Source organism: Pelodiscus sinensis, chromosome 6 (assembly GCF_049634645.1).
Source record: "Pelodiscus sinensis isolate JC-2024 chromosome 6, ASM4963464v1, whole genome shotgun sequence".
In the NCBI taxonomy this organism is placed as follows: Eukaryota; Metazoa; Chordata; order Testudines; family Trionychidae; genus Pelodiscus; species Pelodiscus sinensis.
In genome coordinates this window covers 10364233-10383990 of record NC_134716.1, presented here as the reverse complement: position 1 = coordinate 10383990, position 19758 = coordinate 10364233, and the positions used below count along the sequence as shown (strand labels likewise).

General features: G+C 47.3%; 1 protein-coding gene across 2 annotated transcripts in view; it reads left to right on the top strand.

Moving 5' to 3' along the window:
- Nucleotides 1-19215, top strand: part of LOC112545100 (thioredoxin-like) — a 46189-nt gene extending 26974 nt beyond the window's left edge. Inside the window, exons 1-5 of one of the 2 annotated variants that reach the window (XM_025182500.2) lie at nucleotides 1680-1784; nucleotides 3108-3212; nucleotides 11928-11987; nucleotides 13976-14041; nucleotides 19100-19215. In XM_025182500.2, the coding sequence (XP_025038285.1) occupies nucleotides 1761-1784; nucleotides 3108-3212; nucleotides 11928-11987; nucleotides 13976-14041; nucleotides 19100-19162 (318 nt within the window). In that variant the 5' untranslated portion in view covers nucleotides 1680-1760 and the 3' untranslated portion in view covers nucleotides 19163-19215. Of the gene's footprint in view, nucleotides 1-1679; nucleotides 1785-3107; nucleotides 3213-11927; nucleotides 11988-13975; nucleotides 14042-19099 lie in introns of those variants that run through there. The other variant, XM_025182499.2, reaches the window with a different exon arrangement.
- The last annotated feature ends 543 nt before the right edge of the window (nucleotides 19216-19758 follow it).

Below are 19758 nucleotides of genomic sequence, written 5' to 3'. Positions count from 1 at the left end.
GAGAGTCATTGTATTTGCGCAAGAACACTGACGATCATACATTAGATGATCTTGCGCAAATTCAAGTGGCCAGTGTAGACAGCTGGCAAGTTTTTCTCACAAACTTGCAAGTCTAGATGCAGCCCTGGAGAAAGAGATGAGTATTCGCTGTCGGAGTGAGAGGATTTGGGAGATTGTGGTCATCAAAATCTCACCTGTGTCAAAAGTGAGAGATCACTGAGTTGCCATTCACTGGGCTAAATCCCAGGTGTCAGATTTTACTCTGCTTTTTATTCAGTCCTTACTTTCCCACACTGCCTCCCCCCCAGTGGGATTTTCCCTGCATAAAGACTGCAGGATTTGAGCCCCAGAGGCCTTGTCAAAACACAAAGACAAACATACATTTAAAGTGGAAAATGCAATTAACGTGAACTTTCTCCTGAATACATTTATTGAGTTGGTGCAAAATAGATTGTGAAAGGATTCAACTACCTTTCAGCCTTTTGATAGTCAAAGATCATGAAACTCTCTTACTGGTGCTCATGTTGAATGACACGTTTGGATGAAACTCTGTGACATAACGTTTCCATGGAACACAAAAGCCACGGATAATGTTCTGCATGTGCTATTATTTATATATTGTTTCTTAATCTCACAAATGTGTACTCACACGCGCACATAAAATCTCCCTCTACATTTATGCAGGGCCTGATTCTGAACTCACTTACACAGGTGTAAAGGAAGAGCAACTGCAGTGAAATCAAAGAAGTTACCCTGCTGCCAGGGTAGGGAACGTAAGGCCCGGGGGCCACATCCAGGCCACAGCTTGCCTGAATCTGGCCCCCTGAGGCTTAGGGCTCCCCCTCAGCATAGGGGAGCATGCACTGATGCTCCAGCCCCCTCACTGTTCCCCCGTGGGGCTGGAGCACATGGGGCCTATCTAGGCTGTGGTGTGCGAGGGGAATGTGGGGTGTGTCTTTCTCCTCCTCCCTGCAGGGCCACGTCAGTGAGGGGTTTTGTCTTCGGTTTTGGGGTGGGATCTTTTTGTTTGTTTTTGTTTTGCTTCTCACTTGTGTGAAGCCCGTGACTGATTTTTCTGTGGGTCAGCAGCCCCTACCCCCCAAAATAGGTTCCCCATCCCTGCTCTACAGCAAAACTAGCCTGAGATGAAAACCCAGCCTCCAATCTTTTGCAAATGCCCAAGGCTGCCTGGGTGGAGTAGCTTGCAGGATTGGAGCTTTAAGATTCTAATTCTGATCTCTGACCAATTTTATATCAGGGTGACTGTCTTGAGGTCGGTGAGGTTACTCTCGCTTCTTGCCAGCACACTTGAGATCAGAGACAAACCCAGAAGAAACACTCTGCTCCAAAGGGCGTCTAGTAGAGATGAGACAGTGATGTGGGACAACAGGAAGGCAGAGTGAGGAGGTTACTGGTGAGGAGAACAAGTAAGAATGGAGGGTTCCTGACAGAAGAATGTTTTAAGGGGGAATCTGAAGGAAACAGAGGGACAGGCCTTGGAGAAGTGGGAGGCTGTTCCCCTCACGGCGGAAGGTAAACAACACTCTCTGATGAAGCAAGTAATATAAAATCCCTGCTCCTCCCCCTGGGCAAAAGAAATAAGTTAATTTGCTCCCAGCTTAGATGACACATTTCACTATGTCACAAAGCCTCCTAACACTATGGCTAGAGCTGCACAACCTGGGGGGGGAAAGAGGGGAGAAGATGCCAGGAACCTGAAGCTTGTTTTCTGCAACAGTTCCCAGGCACTTCCATGCGTTATGCTGCAGACTATAGAAAATCAGGCAAGTAGCTAGGGGGTTAAAGAGGAAAGCAAACTGCTGTAGAAAGCTATAGCCAGCAGCATTTCTTCTGAAAATACTTTGGGACAGATCCTCCACTGCTGTAAATCAGTGTTGCTCCAATTGTGCCAATGAAATTATGCCAGTTTATACCCGTTATTAACCAGGCTATTTATTTTTGCCCTAGACTGGCACTATCTTGGGTGGGTTCGGTTCAGTTCCTAGTGGACAAGTGTCCACCCCATACAAACCACCACTTGGTGAGTAATCTCAGGAGGAGAAGGATAGAGCTAACCCTTCAGTCCTGGTAGGAAACTTCACATCTGGGTCAAGGCACAGGGCTGAATAGCATGAAGGACAAATACTGACTGTTCTCTGACTGCATAGATATTCTATTCTATTCAGGCACTTATACTATGATCCACAGGAATTGAGTGTCTCCCAGAAAGCTATTGTGACTAATAGCTGTCACTTGTGGTCTGTTCACGCATCCTTTCCCAAGGGCTGTTGCTACACTTCAAAGGCAAAAGCATGGGGCCAGTGTGGGACTGAAGCAGCCCCCTGCTGGCCCTGTGTTCCTCGCGGTGTTTAGCAGCAGCAGTGCCGCATGGAAGTCGGAGTCAGCTGGGGCCAGGCTGCACATGGCATTTCAAAGCAGCAGCACCACGTGGAGCCCAGGATCTGGCCCCTGGCTCCACACGGTGCTGCCGCTTTGAAGCACCCCTTCCTCCTCCTCCCCCCTTGCTGCCTCCTTCAGATAGGGGCAGCAAGGTGGGGGGGAAGCAACTAGTCAACTAGTGTATTGATTTTCCAATAAGCATTTGCTTATCGGATAGTCGACTAGTCAACTAGTTGTTCACATCCCTAGGCAGCACCCCCGATCATGTCTTATTATTATGCTATATCTGCCTTTATTTCATTCATATTTTCCTCTTTTGCGGCCTCTCTCTGCTTTCTCCTCTTTGGAGTTGCTAGTTACTATGGAAACAGTGATGTCATTGCTATGAGTGAGGCTTTTCAACATCCAATTTTCATAATGGTTTGCACTCTGCATTAGCCTAGCTTATATCATTGCGCCATGGGTTGTGAAAATAAGGGTGTTGCTATGAAGATTAACATAACCATATGATGTAGTGTGTTGGTGGGAAGCTTCCCATAGCTATATATCTGTGCAGTTTAACTAACAAATAAAAGTTAGTCAAGGCTGATGTAGACTTTTCTTATTAAACACTAAAAGATTGCAGCAGAGCAAATATCTTCAGGTTGTATATGTACTCGCTGTCTATGCAGCAACTCTTCCTTTTCACACAAATCTACTCCTTTCAGGGTGAATTTGATGATTTTTTGAAGGCCGCAGGCTCCAAACTTGTCGTTGTTGACTTTTCGGCAACATGGTGCGGACCTTGCAAAGCAATGAATCCTTTCATTCATGTAAGTACAGTATTACCATTCTAGAATGTTGTGTTCCCTGCAAGCTGAGTGCTTGGGCAGCCATCCAGGAGAGTTTCAAATGCCACCCTGCTGATTAGCAGAGTGCTCACAACCCCCACTGCTGGCAGCATGTGTTTCTGCTTGTGGTGCACATTTTGACATGCCTCAGTGCACAGAACAAAATGTATTCCATGCACGTATGGAAAAAAATGTAGATGGAACATTGGTGTGGGGGAATGGACTATGCATGGATAAATACCCACAAGGGCAGAGACTGATCTTTGTCACAATTTGGTAAATCCAGAACAACTCTACTGCAGTCAGTCGAATTACTCCAGCTTTACACATGTGTAGCTGAAACTCTCAGCCATAGATTGCCCCTTATACTTTTATTTGCAGAAAGGGCCAGGTGTTCAATTAGAAAGGAAACCACTAGGCACTCCATTGCAATCATCCTGGCTTCCTGGCTATATGGTCTACATCCATGGGAGATGACCCCTGGATTGTTCTTTAGACATGAAATGCATGTTCTGCGCACCCAAGTAATTTTATAATGAGGAAAAGGTCAGCCTTGATTTCTGGAAATAAAAAGGTTGGGGTGTCTTCAATACATGCCTGGCCCACCTGGGCCATGTGACAAGGCCATTGAAACCTGCTGCTGCCCTCACTCATCTCTGAATTTGGACCAACGTCACCTGTTTCCCACCTGAATTCGGGGGAGGTCTCTGCTGGCGAACCCTTAGGGCTTGACTGTGCCTGTTCAGTGTAGGAGGCACATGGGGAAAGAATGCAGAATGAACCTGACTCCTCCTGAGTGTGTGCGCGCCCCTGCTGAAGGGCAAAGTACAGCCTCTGGCCTTCTGTTCCCATGGTGCCTAAAGCTGTGCTAGAAGTCCCATAAGGGATCGTGGGACAAAGGTAGGATCTCCCACGTGCTGTACTAACCACCAGACCTGGGGTGGCATGAGACAGGAAAAGAGTGTAGCAGTAGCCACCACTGCTGTGTGCATCCATGGGGGTGCTAGGTAGCCTTCAGGAGTCCGGCACCTCTGAACACGTCCTCCTGCACACTGTAACTTACAGCTTTTAATGAGTTAGAGGGGGGGAGTGCAGACTAGTGATCTGAGCACAGAGGAAATTATGGACCTAATGCAGGAATTACAGGCAGTCCCCGGGTTACGTACAAGATAGGGATTGTAGGTTTGTTCTTAAGTTGAATTTGTACATAAGTCGGAACTGGCGTCCAGATTCAGCCGCTGCTGAAACTGACCAGCGGCTGACTACAGGAAGCCTGAGGCAGAGTATCTCTGCCCAGGGCTTCCTGGAATCAGCCACTGATCAGTTTTAACAGCAGCTGAATCTGGACGCCTGGGACAGAGCAGCTGGGGCGCTGCCGGGTAGGTCCCCGCAACGCCGTACCTCGGCGCTGCGGGGACCAACCCGGCAGCACCCCAGCTGCTCTGCCCCAAGTGTCCTGATTCAGCTGCTGCTGAAACTGACCAGCAGCGGCTGAATCAGGATGCCTGGGGCAGAGCAGCTGGGGTGCTGCCGGGTTAGTCCAGTAGCACTGGGAGAGGTGCTGTGGGACCAACGGCAGCGCCCCAGCTGCTCTACCACAGGCGTCCGCGAGAAAAGCCTGGTCTGCTGGGGGCGGAGGGGGTGCACTATCTGCCCCCCTTCCCCCTCAGCAGACCAGGCAGACGCGGAGCAAAGCCGCGGAGGACCCGGGCGGCGGGACCGCGGCGCGTCTGGGCGATCCCGCCGCCTGCATCCTCCACGACTTTGCTCCGCATCTCCCTGGTCTGCTGGGGGGGGGGGGGGGGGGCAGCAGACCAGGGAGATGCGGAGCAGCTTTTTTGCCCCGGAGGACGCGGGTGGCGGGACCGCGGCACGTCTGGGCGGTCCCGCTGCCCGCGTCCTCTGGGGCGAGAAAAGCCCCATTCGTAAGTACGGATCCGACATAAGTCGGATCCGCGTAACCCGGGGACTGCCTGTACTGGGGAGCAATTGTAGGGCTTGTGCTATGCAGGAGGTCAGACTAACCCCGTGGTGTCTAACACATGTGGCTATTTGGCTGGTTGAGTGTGGCTAGTTTGCTACCGCAGTAGCCACTGGTTACTGATTGGACAGCACGGGACTAGATGATCATTATGGGGCCTTTTGGCCTGAAAATCTATGAACTCTTTGAGTCCTACTTCCAGCTGAGTCACGGACACCTCTCTTGTCCCCTTTAGCAAACAGGGAGAATCATGCTTCTGAGGTGCGGTGAGGATTAATTAACCAGAGCTTACCAAGAACCCAGAAAGTGATGTCCTAGGTAGTAATATTATTCTAATGACATTTTCATTTCAGTGCTATAGAATTGTTCTGATCCTATGCCTTGATTCTGCCAAGGGATAACAGAGCAGGCCCCTATGCCTGTGCAGAGCCCCACAGAAGTCAACAAGCACCTGACTGATTCAGGAGCCCACTCACACAGATTTGGTTGTGGGACCCAAGCTCTCATGTGTATCACTCTCTTGGTTTGAACTATGCAATAAGGAGTCCAGGAAAGTGCATTAAGGAATCTAGGAAAGTGCATTAAGGACTCCAGGAACCTGAGGGTTTATAATAATCTACAATGAAAATTACCATTACCGGAAATCAGCACCACAGCGAGATGGAGAATGTTTCAACCCATTAGAGACAAGAGGCTTTCTGCAAAGTTCTTCAAGTGAACCACCCCATTGGTGGTTTTGCTGCAAGATGTGCTAATGTTTAAAAAGCAATGATGCAAACTCAGTTATGAGGCTGAGGGCTGAGAAGCATACACTCTTCCAAGACACAAACGTTCATGCTTTTGCATCTGCCTCTGAAAGATGAAATTAAACAGAGGAAGAGTCGCTCTTAGGCCAACAGTTCAAACCTCAGCCAAGGGATCGGTCTGTGATATTTATTTGTGTGTGCATACACTGTGCAAAAATCTTCCCAGAGCCCCAGCTGAGTGTGCTGCTGTGATATTAGTTGGGACTCATCAGGCAAACAAAGCAGCCTTCAACCTTGCTGCATTGCTGCTGTGTGTCAAGAGTCTTGTGACTGGAAAACACTGTGGCAGTGCATTAAATGGATTTTGCGAATCTGCTGACTTGCACTCAACATTTTTTTTTTGCACTCAACATTACTGTGTACAATGAGATTGATCAAACTGTGGAATAGTGTTCACCAAGGGAAATTTCAGAAACCCTGGCACATTCATCTTTTACTACTAATCTCAACAAAAAAATGGGCTATGCACTAGAAGGAACAATAACAACTCTTCTTTTAAAACTACTTCATTTTTGCTAATAATGCCCTCTAAACAAAGCATGGTCACCATAGTGTGCTGTTGGGCATTCCTGCAGAATACTGTAACATCTCCCTATAAGGGAGTCTTGCATTGTCAGGGAAATGGACAGGATGATCTAATAGGCCTTCTCTGTCTTCTCTGATTCGGTGCTCTGCTCTCGACTCCTGGAGGAATTCTCCGTCAGTGTGTGTATACAGAATTCATGTCCCCTGCAGATTTCTTTGCTTCCCCTCAGAAAAATGACTTTCTGGAAGAGGAAGTAAAGTGAAGCTGCAAGAGCAGTCACACACTACTCTTAAGCAGCACTGGTACGTCCCTTCAAGCACCCAGAGCAGCAGACACTTTAGGGCAGGGAGACATCCCAGCCAGTTGCTTTTAACCTGAGCTGGGTTCAGCTGCTAGTCCCAGCTGAGCTGAAGGCTGGAGAGGACAGGGCTTCCTCTTCCCCTGAAAGAATTAACTGGGGCTCTGGCAGTTCCCACCCCCAGAAACCTTCCCCAGCTGCATGACGCTCAGCATCCTGCTTCCTGTACCCATTGTTCCTCAGCTACAGGGGAGGGGTCCTTGTAAGGGGATTTGTCCCCCCACCCAACCAACCCCATGCATCTGAATCTCCAATACCCAGACATCCCTGCTAAGCCTCACCCAGTACATGCCTAATCTTCCATCCCCAAATCCCATCCCACTGAACCTCGCCTGTGCATCTGGAGCCCCCCCCCCCCCGCACTTAGATCCCTGCCTCTGGACCTCCATCCCTGCATCCAAACCACCCCCTGCTGAGCTCCCTGAACTCAAACCACCATGCAGATGAACCCCACCCACCTGCCTCACTCTGACCCCACCTGCCCCATGCCTCTGACCCCCAGCTAGCTATACTCAGACTCTGACCCCACCAAGCCTCACTCCTGCAGTATCCAGGGCCCCCCGGTGAGACCCCAAGGCCCCTCTGCTGAGCCCCAGCCATCTTCAACTGGAAGCCGCTGCAGAGTCCCAGTGCCCCTGCACCTGTAACCCCCAATGAGCCTTTATGCCTATCCATATCTACACCCGCCCCATTGCAATGCCCAGATTGTCCCACACAGAACCCTGTCACCCCACACCTGGATCTCCACCTCTGAGACTTCTTTACGCTTGGATCCTGCCTGCTCCACACATGGTGCACCAGTCACAGGGGGGCAAGGTCCCAGGGTCGGCCCAGGCCTTCTGCTGTGCCAAGGATGGGTGCAGCCTGAGAGTGGGGGCTCTGCATGGTGATCTCTCCCCTTCATGGAGCCAGGGACGTGTGCTCCCCACTGCCATGCAGGAGTCTCTGCGTTTATTCATTAACAAATAAAACTGGCAGAATTTTAAAATATTTTGTGAGAATTTTTAATATGGGGGCACAGAATGCCCTCAGGAGCAGCCCTCCAGCCCTAGAAGTGGTCTCTGAGATGGATGCTTTCACTGCCCGTGTGGTACTTTTTCTGTCATAAAAGGAGACACAGAGAGAGGCTTTTGGCTACTATCCCACTGTGCACTAGTTACTTCTTAGGTGGCCGGTCTGGTCTATTTCCTGAAGTCCACTGCACAGAGGCCAAGAACAAAACGTGTCTTTTTCAGGATAAATATCCATGCCAGGGCTGCTACCGAGAGACTCGCTGTTGAGAACCGTCAGCAATTCACTAGTGTCGCCATGGCTGAGGCTGGCCCAGGAAAGACCGGGATTTTGGTTCTGGGTTCTGCTTTTCAGTCTGTACAGATGTACAGGATTTACTATTTTGGCAAATACTAAAGAAAATGGCTTCACTCCATTGTTAGCACAGAACAACGTTCTCTGGAGATTTCAACAGGGAATTCTTTGGAGAATGCTGTATTGCATGTCATCCCCTTGGCATTAAAACGTTGATGGAGTCTGGATTGCCAAGGTGTCTATTCTGATCCTTATTCTCACTCTGCGAATAGTCACATTGGCTTCATGGGGCCTCCTTGTGATGAGATGGGCCCCTCAACATGAGACTCAGGGTTCTGGCCCCAAATCAGTAGCAAATATATGGGAACAGATTCACTGATGTGTTCTGGTTGCTGTGCACCACGTCAGTATAAATCTGGTTTATACTGAAGTGGTGCAACTGCCCCTTTATTTAGGATCCCTGACACCTGATCTCCCCTTCCCATGCAAGTTCAAAGACTTCCCAGCTTCCCAAGAGCTCACTAGCATAACTGCAGAAAGTATTTTGAAAGATTAGGGATTATCTTGCCATCTTTCGCTTTCATATAGGGAATAAAATCATAGAACACTAGAACTGGAAAGGACCTCGAAAAGTCATTGAGTCCAGTCCCCTGCCCTCATGGCAGGACCCAGTACCATATAAACCATCCTTGACAGATGTCTACCTAACCTGCTCTTAAATATCTCCAGAGATGGAGATTCCACAACCTCCCGAGGCAACTTATTCCAGTGTTTCACCACCCTGACAGTTAGGAACTTTTTCCTAATGTCCAACCTAAACCTCCCTTGCTGCAGTTTAAGCCCATTGCTTCTTGGCCTATCCTCAGAGGCCAAGGAGAACAATTTTTCTTCCTCCTCCTTGTGACACCCTTTTAGATACCTGAAAGCCGCTATCATGTCCACTGTTTGTCTTCTCCTTTCCAAACTAAACAAGCCCTATTCTTTCAGTCTCATGTTCTCTAGACCTTTAATCATTCTTGTTGCTCTTCTCTGGACCTTCTCCAATTTCTCCACATTTTTTCTTGAAATGTGGTGCCCAGAACTGGACACAATACTCCAACTGAGGACTAATCAGTGCAAAATAGAGCGGAAGAATGACTTCTCGTGTCTTGCTCACAACATACCTGTTAATGTATCCCAGAATCATGTTTGCTTTTTTCGCAGCAGCGTCACACTGTTGACTCATATTTAGCTTGTGGTCCACTATGACCCCTAGATCCATTTCTGCAGTATTCCTCCCTAGACAGTCACTTCCCATTCTGTAGGTGTGAGACTGAGTGTCCCTTCTTAAGTGGAGTACTTTGCATTTGTCCTTATTAAACTTCTTCCTATTTACCTCAGACCATTTCTCCAGTTTGTCCTGATCTTTCTGAATTATGACCCTATTTTCCAAAGCAGTTGCAACCCCTCCCAGCTTTGTATCATTTGCAGTCTTAATAAGCGTACTCTCTATGCCAATATCTAAATAGTTGATGAAGACATTGAAGAGAACTGGTCCCAAAACAGACCGCTGTGGAACCCCACTTGTTATGCCTTTCCAGCAGGATTGTGAACCGTTGATAACTACTTTCTGAGAACGGTTATCCAGCCAGTTATGTACCCACCTTATAGTCGTCCCATTTAAGTTGTATTTGCCTAGTTTATTGGTAGACTTCTGGGATCCTGCTTTTGCCCTATGTCATGGAACCAGCACAGTGCCACAAAGTCCAGGCAGTGTGAGATGAAACACAGTGTTTTTCCCCTCACAGTTGCACAGGACTTGACATTTTCTGAGCAGTCTAATCCATGGACTCACCCTCCTCTTCCATTTCTTTTGACATCTGACAGGAATGACAGACTCTAGCTTCATTCCATTAGCAGCAAGAGTGTGATACTGGCGTATATGGCAGTGCTGAATCAGGCCCACCATTTCTCAGGAAATACTAGAACGTGCCAGGGAGCTGGAATCCCTTCAGGGGAATGATGTTGCTCCTGATTTCTATTCAAGGGAAAGCAAAAGAGGCATCATCACAGTATTACAAACAACTGAATGAGCAAGTGATATGGGCTTATGTTAAAATCAGGGTCAGGACTTGTTCCAGTCACTCAGTGTCTTGCCTGTGGAAAACCGAAGAACGCTGCCTCGAAAGCTGCTCCCAGTGACCTGTCAGGAAGGATCACTGCCTGCAAAAAAGAGCTGAAGGCTGACTTAGTGATCCCTGCTAGGAGGACACCAGGCTAATGGCACAGGATGGAGAATTAAAAAGCCCCTCCGCCCCTTATATTTTTTTTCTATTTGGCTCCCTGTGGATAAGTGCTGTGTTCCAGTTAGGCTCATTTGTTGCTCAGCAACTGTTTTAATCAGGCAGTGCCTAATGAGAGGCTTGACCCACACGCTATTAGCATAAAATGAGCAGCTAATGACATGAGAGAGCCCCTGAAGGGATTCCAGTTCCCTGGAACTTTCTGGTATTTCCTGAGAAATGGTGGGCCTGATTCAGCACTGCCATATCATCACACTCTTGCTGCCAATGGAATGAAGCTAGGGCCTGCCATCCTGTCAGATGTTGAAAGAAATGGAAGAGGAGGGTGAGTCCATGGATTAGACTGCTCAGAAAATGCCAAGCCCTGTGCAAGTGCGAGGGGGCAAACACTGTGTTTCATCTCACACTGCCTGGACTTCGTGGCACTGTGCCAGTTCCACTGCATAGGGCAAAGGCAGGATCCCAGAAGTCTATGCAGTGTGGTTGGATTTAGGGCAAGAGAGGGCTGAGCTAAGGGAAGGGTGATGATCTGACCAATGGCACCATGACTACATGGTCATACTAGACAGTCCAACAAATGAAATAAAGGCAGGGGCACAGCAGAGGCAAGCACCATATAATAACGCACTCATGGGTGAAGAGCCATTCCAGAGCTTGGGGAAAAGTCTAGTGTCCTCCCCAGCACAGGATGCTGGCTGAGTGCTGGGCCAGGACTTGCTCCCGTCCTGTTCCTGTTAAATCTGCTGGACAGCACATATCTAGGCAGGCTCCTGCTGTGAGCTGGGCGGTGGATTCCAAACACCAGCAGTTCTGGGAGATGTTTGGAGCTGAACTCCAGTATAACATTAGTGGCCAAATGTGACATTTAGATCTGGGAGCAAACCCACAAAGGTCAGTAGCCTTTGGCTCCAAGGTTTTGGTTTTGAATTTCATCAAATCTCTCCCAATATTCTTCCAGAATTTCTGGGTAAAGGATAAGCTAACTAGTCTAATGACTTGAATGTAGTGCTAGTGAGAAGCCAGCCCTGGTCCCCTAACGCTCTCTATCCCTGTAACAAGTCCAGCACCAGCTGAAGTTAAGGAAGCTTCCCAACAGTGTTCTGCCAATTTGCCTCTACAATGACCCATCTGGAAGGAGACTATGGGATACAAGCAGAGTTCATTCTCAGCCCAGAACGGAAAGTAAAACCAATTAGGGACACCCAGTAGTTGTAGAAGTATTGTGGGCAATCACAGCAGAATAATCATTCCATCAGAACATACCATATCCAGAGACAATCACACAGACTGTCTTGGGCTCTTACTACTTCCGAGAGTTAATACAAAACTCCTGCTATGTAATAGTGTAGCTTCTGTACGGCAGAGGTAATGTTGACATACTGTGGTGCTTGTTAATGAAACTTCAGCAAACAAATGTATTTATTACATTTATCCTAAAGGACCTGGCTGTTCGGTATGACAATGTCGTGTTCTGTAGTGTGGATATCGATCTGGCAGAGGTAAGCTATGGAAACCATGTTCACTGAAATCACGGTAGGGATGTTAAATGGCGTTTAATCAGCCAATCGACCAGTTGATGGAATTTCTATCGACTAGTCGATTAGTTGATGGGAGAGAACTGTGGAACTGCAGCAGGGTTAGCTGATAGAGGCAGCAAGGGGGGAGAAAGAGACTAGTCGCTTATATCCCTAAATCATGCTGATGTATAATAATAATAATTAATTAATTAATATCTGGGTTTTACCATCAGTAGATCCCAAAACATGTCTTTAATGTTCAACAAAGTTAGTCCATAATCTTAAAAAATCCATGTGCATTTAATAAGTAACTTCTCACCTACACAGTCAGTCCCACTGACTATAAAAGATATAAGCCCATTTCCACAGGGAATCTTAGGGTACCTCTATACAGCTGGGTTAAAGCTGAAATAAGCTATGTAACTTAAGTTACGACAATTGCGTAGTTTAAGTCGAAATAGCGTGTTTTGGCTTTTGGTGCTATCCACACAGCAGGAAGTCCAAGTTAGAATACTCTTCCTCCGACTTCCCTTACTCCTCGTAAAATGAGGGTTACAGGAGTCAGAGTAAGAAGTCCTCCAGTTCAACATTATTTCGACATTATGTCAAAATAACTGATTGTAGTGTAGACACGGACTATGTTATTTTGGAATAACATCAGTTGTTCAGAAACAATACTGCTATATAGACATAGCACCTTTAACTAGTGATGTGATATAGATTAGAAATGGACCAGAAGAGAACATCTCTGTGAAATGGCTGCCTACTGTCCAAATGTTGATCATTCAAATAAAATGGAACCAGATTCAAATTACTTTTGGTTCAGTGCAATTACTCCTGATTTACACTGGTGTCATTTAGATCAGATTCAGGGCCAAGTCCCTGATACAGCTATTGTGAATTACCAACACTGATGTAGACAGTAAAGAGATTGCGAGTTGCCTGCTTTTTAAAAATGTTCACCTAGAAGAGGCCTGGAATTTTTAATTCTCCATTGTGCTTAAGAGCAGAGCACACCTCTTTACTTGCTCTCCATGGTGCAATGTTATATCCTCACTTGTAGCTCAGTTACACCACTTTATACCAGCAGATTGGGTGACCAGATACCAAGTGTAAAAAATCAGGATATGGCAAAGGGAGAGGACCCAAATATCAGAGCTGCGCCTATAAAATCTAAACCTCTGGTCATGCTAACAGCCAAAGCAAACAAAAGTCTATAACATTTTACTAAAAAGAGCATAGATCTCCAGCCAAACATTAAATGGACAGTCCACTGCCTCTATTTAAGGAGCTGATGTTTTATTTACCATGTTGTAGCAATGTCTGCTTTTGTGTACAGCTGTGAAATATATAGACGCTTTCACATCAGCATGTGAAAGAGCTAGAAAAAAATCTCAACAGCACCTTCAAGCTCTTGTTCCTTTATCAAGTGGGGAGAGAAAATTGTGAATAATTAAGTTGTTGCAGACATTGTGCAAGGAGTATGGTAACGAGGGAGCTCATGGGCTGGATACGTCCCATCAAAGAAAAGAAAATGTGGCCCAGAAAACTGTCTACATTCATAGGCATTGTCAGACATCAGCATTGTGTGTCTATGTCTGACCCTGTGAATCAGGAATTTGACTCCTCGTGTACAAATCTGCAAAAGCACTAAGTCACTCAATTGTATTCAGTGTGAATGACAAGCACACATGGCATCTCCCTGAGTGCTTTTGTAAGTTGTTCTCATGAGTAATAATTCTGGGTGCCGTGTGCTATGATTTTATCTTGCCATATAATAGCTCAATGGTTCTGTGCACATAGCTTTTTTTCTGGTTTTTTATCTTACGGGTAAATGTCCTGTATTTCTCTTGGCTCATTCATTCTTAATTATTATAGCTGTTCACCTGAGAGCAGGCTCTTAGGTTTTAATGAATGATTCTAGCACCATTGCATTAGGTGATTTGACGAAGCTTCTCTCTCTTTCCTAGGATGTGGCTAATTCTTGTAAAGTTGCCGCCATGCCAACATTCCAGTTGTACAAGAAAACAGAGAAGGTACTATTTATGTAACCTTGTGTCCAAGATGAAGTCTGCTCTGCAGGCAGTTCTGGGCAAGAGAAGGCATGTGCAGGGATGCAGTAGGAAAAGTTCCATTCACCCCTCAAAGGCATCTGTTCCAACTCCCACAGAGCAAAAACACACACCCCAGAAGAGTATAGTGAATTATAGGAAAGGTAAATATTTATTTAGAGGGATGAAAGGAGAAAAACAAGGGAAAGAGAAAGGAGAACAAGTAAAATAGGGTTGCATCCACTCTGAGCACATCTACACTATGTGGAAGATCGACACGCCTGTGTTCGATCTTCCAGGGTTTGATTTAATGGGTCTAGTAAAGACCCAATAAATCAAACCCGGAGGGTGCCCCCATCAGCATTGGCAGTCCTGCTCCTCACCGAGAGTAAGGGAAGCCGACAGGAGCATTTGCTCCCATTGATCTCCCGCTGTGTGGATGGTGTGGAAATGCGATTTGAGATACGTTCACTCCAGCCATATAATTAATGTAGCTGAAGTTGCATATCTTATTTTGACCTTCTGCTATAGTGTAGACCAGGCCACTATGAGGGCCTGCTTGCTGCAACCCTTCTGTCTGGAGCTCCAGACGCACACCCTGTCACTTCCTTCCTTCTCTCTTTGCCTTCCCTCTCCACTCCCCAACACTTTTTCCTTCTGGAGCAATCAGCACTTCCCCGCCCTCAGGAAAAAGATTTAGAGACAACATCATGCTCTTTAAACCCCATGGTATTAGCTAGCAACATTAAATGATAATGTTGGCTCTTTGTTTTGTTTGTATGGCAGCAAAGGCTAATAAGTGGCTATATTTCTTCTTAATGACCGCTAAACTTGATTCAGAGGGATTTCTCTGAAACTCCTTCCTGTGTTGCACTAAGAAAAAGAGCTTCTATTTTCTAAATATTTCAGGCTTTTGTGAGTGCCGAAAAAAATAAGACCTTTTTTAAAAGAAAAAAAACCCTCAGCTCTAGGATTGGCGCCATAAACTTGGAGTCTGGAGCTTGAATTTTCCCAGAAATTTGAGGTTGTTGAGTTCCGGGGCTTTGATTCAACCCATTAAAGCATTTGGATCTAGAACCAAACAGCTGCAGATTTCAAAACCAGGTGGCTTGGGGTTTTTTTCTCTGGCGCCCTCTAGATCAGACCAGTGGGTCACAGTCACAGGGTGGCTGGTCCCTGTGACTGATGCGGGTCCAGCTCCCCTGTGTCAAAAGAGCTGGATGAGGTCCCAGAAGGAAACAGGAGGTACACCCTGGGGGAAGGCTGAATGCAAAGAGCATCCCCAAGCCAGAGAGCCAGGGCTGGAGATGACGGAAGTCAGAGGAGCAGCAGAGGAACATATCCTCTTACATCTTCAGGACTGGAGAACTGGAGCTTAGGAACCATAAGAGGGGCAGGGGGAGTGAGGAGGCATCCCTGGCAAGAATGCTCCCCAGCAGCGCAGCTGGAGGGGACAGCTGCTGGGAAGAGAGGAACAAGGACAAGAGAGGTTGGATAGAGACCCCAAGTGAGGGCAGAGATGCCAGTCTGCGGGGCATCGAGGGAGGAAATGTATTACGTTTTAATGACTACTTGCACAGGAGTAGAAATGGACTGTGCCTGGGAACTTGTTTGGGACTATTATAGGCAAGCAACACGGGAATGCAGGGGCAAGATTAGAAAGGCAAAGGCACAAAATGAGATCAAACTAGCTACAGGCATAAAGGGAAACAAGAAGACCTTTTATAAATACATTAAAAGCAAGAGGAAGACCAAGGACAGGGTAGGCCCACTGCTTAGTGAGGAGGGAGAAGCAGTAACAGGGAACTTGGAAATGGCGGAGATGCTCAATGACTTCTTTGTTTCGGTCTTCACCGAGAAGTCTGGAGGTGTGCCTAACGTAGTGAATACAAGCAGAGAGAGGGTAAGTTTAGAAGATAGGATACACAAAGAACAAGTTAAAAATCACTTAGGAAAGTTAGATGTCAGCAAGTCACCAGGTCCTGATGAAATGCATCCCAGGATACTCAAGGAACTGATAGAGGAGGTATCTGAGCCTTTAGCTATGATCTTTGAAAAATCATGGCAGACAGGGGAGATTCCAGAAGACTGGAAAAGGGCAAATATTGTACCCATCTATAAAAAGGGGAATAAGAACAACCCAGGAAACTACAGACTGGTCAGTTTAACGTCTGTCCCAGGGGAAGATAATGGAGCAGGTAATTAAGGAAATCATATGCAAACACTTGGAAGGTAATAAAGTGATAGGGAATAGCCAGCATGGGTTTGTGAAGAACAAGTCATGCCAAACTAATCTGATAGCTTTCTTTGATAGGATAACGAGCCTTGTGGATAAGGGAGAAGCGGTAGATGTCATATACCTAGACTTTAGTAAGGCATTTGATACGTCTCGCATGATATTCTTATTGATAAACTAGGCAAATATAACTTAGATAGGGCCACGATAAGGTGGGTGCATAATTGGCTGGATAACCGTAGTCAGAGAGTTGTTGTTAACGGTTCTAAATCCTGCTGGAAAGGGATAACAAGTGGAGTTCCTCAAGGGTCTGTTTTGGGACCCGTACTGTTCAATATCTTCATCAATGATGTAGATATTGGGATAGAGAGTACGCTTATTAAGTTTGCAGATGATACCAAACTGGGTGGGGTTGCAACTTCTTTGGAGGATAGGGACATAATTCAAAATGACCTTAGCAAGTTAGAGAAATGGTCAGAGGTAAACAGGATGAGGTTTAATAAAGAGAAATGCAAAGTGCTCCACTTAGGAAGGAACAATCAGTTCCATACATACAAGATGGGAAGCGACTGTCTAGGAAGGAGCATGGCGGAAAGGGATCTAGGGGTCATAGTGGACCACAAGTTGAATATGAATCAACAGTGTGATGCTGTTGCAAAAAAAGCAAATATGATTCTAGGTTGTATCAACAGGTGTGTTGTAAGCAAAACTCGTGAAGTCATTCTGCCGCTCTACTCTGCACTAGTTAGGCCTCAGCTGGAGTACTGTGTCCAGTTCTGGGCACCACATTTCAAGAAAGATGTGGAGAAATTGGAAAGGGTACAGAGAAGAGCGACAAGAATGATTAAAGGTCTAGAGAACATGACCTATGAAGCCAGGCTTCATGAACTGGGCTTGTTTAGTTTGGAAAAAAGAAGATTAAGGGGGGACATGATAGCGGTTTTCAAATATCTAAAAGGGTGTCACAAGGAGGAAGGAGAAAATTTGTTCCTCTTGATTTCTGAGGACAGGACAAGGAGTAATGGGCTTAAAGTACAGCAGGGGAGGTTTCGATTGGACATTAGGAAAAAATTCCTAACTGTCAAGGTGGTCAAATATTGGAATAAATTGCCAAGGGAGGTGGTGGAATCTCCCTCTCTGGAGATATTTAAGAACAGGTTAGATAGACATCTGTCAGGGATGGTGTAGATGGAGCTTGGTCCTGCCTTGAGGGCAGGGTCTGGACTCGATGACCTCTCGAGGTCCCTTCCAGTCCTATGATTCTATGATTCTATGATTTGCACAATGTTCTATAATAACCCAGCTGTCTGGCTTTCGACCAAACACTTGGTAGAAAAGGAATCTTGGCGGCACAGCCATCCTGTCCATAGGACAGTTTGGGCTGGACACACCAGGCTCTGCGCTTTGGGAGGCCCTATGGCAGCTGCCTAAACCGTCCTATGGATGGAACCCATGGAATTAACTGGGGGCCTGGCACCGGCCTCACCAAGGGATGGCGCAGTAGACTGCAGCATGGAGCAGGCTGCCAGGCCACTTAGGCTTCCAGTCTGTGCTGCTGCCTCATGCCAGGCCAGGGGGAGGGAAAGGGGTGGAGAGGGGCGGAGCAGGTCCAGGATTTGGGAAAAAGGGAGAGTGGGACTGGACACTGGGTGGGGAGGTTGCCCCAGGCTCCGTGCCCCCAGAGGAACAGCCATGCCTGGAGGCTCTAGTCAGTGCCACTGACCAGACTGTTGACTGTCCAGTTGATGGTGCCACAAGGGGGGGGCTGGCAGGCTCCCTGCTAGCTTCCACATGGCATGTCTGTCCTCCGCTTCCTATATGTAAGGGCAGCCGGGGGCTCTGCACCCTGCTCCTGCTCCAGTGCTCCCTCTGCTGTTCCCATTGGCTGGGAAATATAGCCAATGGGAGTTGTGGTGGTGCCTGCAGATGAGCCAGGATGCAGAGCTGCCTGGCCTCACCTCTGCATAGGAGCTGAAAGGGGGAGGGGCCAGCTGCTTCCAGGAGTTGCTTGAGATTGGCGCCACTCGGAGACTGTATCTGTGACCCTCTCCCAGGCCCCAACACTCTCCCCCAGCCCCTGGCCCTGAGGTTCCCCACCCCTGTTGTAAAAGGTAAAGTAGCAGACTCACTGAAGGGAGGGATAGCTCAGTGGTTTGAGCATTGTCCTGTTCTCTCCCCAGGGCTGTAAGTTCAATTCCTGAGGGGGCCATTTAGGGATCTAGGGCAAATCTGTCAGGGATGGTACTTGGTCCTGCCATGAGGGCAGGGGACTGAACTCAATGATCTCTCCAGGTCCCTTCCAGCTCTATGAGTTAGGTATATCTCCATAACTGTTTATTTACAGACAACCAAGAAATACAGATTGCACACAGTGAGGCTCACTGATGAATGGACAGACCTCCTAGAAGTAAATACAAAGTAGTTTTGCTTGTAGGGCCCTGAGTCAGCCAAGTGTGTAAGCATGTACCTGTGTTCCCTCAAAGTCAATGGAACTACAGCACCTGTTTAAAGTTAAGCACAGGTTTAAAGTATTGCTGAATCAGGACCGAAAAAGAGGAGACCGGATCTCTATTCTTGTGTTGAAACAATCCCTGAAAATGAATCTCCTCATGTGTAAGGTTATCCAGGTGTGTAAGTGTTTACAGAATCAGAGCTTTAGTGTGCCAAGCTTATGAAGTTTTATTCTTTACCCCAAACATTTTTAAAGGAACTTTCTAAATTGCAATTCACTGCTTTATCCAATCAGAAGTTTGTGCAAAGTAACCTTCTCTTTTGTTGTTTTGCCTTATCTCTTGGTTTGTGACTAGATTTGTGAAATTACTGGCACCGACACCAAGAAGTTGGAAGCAAAGATTGAAGAACTAATGTAGTCCCCGCAGAAAACAAAAACAGAGGTGTTCCAGTAAAACTCACTTTCCGTAGGCTCATATGTATCCATTTTCTTTCAGTCCAGTTATTCAGAATTAATACATCAAAAGTATGAAGATTCTGATCTGTATATGAAGAAGTTAAGGTATGAGAATGGAACTTAAGAGATCTGGGTTCATTCTTGGCAATGAGACAATATAGGACTCAGCTTTGTACAGGCAGTCCCTGACTTACGCGGATCCGACTTATGTCGGATCCGCACTTACGAACGGGGCTTTTCTCGCCCCGGAGCTCATGGGCGGCGAGTCTCCCTGGTCTGCTGGGGGGGTCCAGCAAAGCCGCTGGACCCCCCCAGCAGACCAGGGACACCCGAGCAAAGCTGCTGCCTGGGGGCTTTGCTCCTTTGCCCAGGCGGTGGCTTTGCTCGGGTGTCCCTGGTCTGCTGGGGGGGTCCAGCGGCTTTCCTGGACCCCCCCCCCCCCCAGCACCCAGGGAGACAGGAGCAAAGCCGCACGGGCAGCGGGGTCCCTCCGCCTGTGCGGCTTTGCTCGGGTCTCCCTGGTCTGCTGGGGGGGAGGGGGCGCAGCTAGTGCGCCCC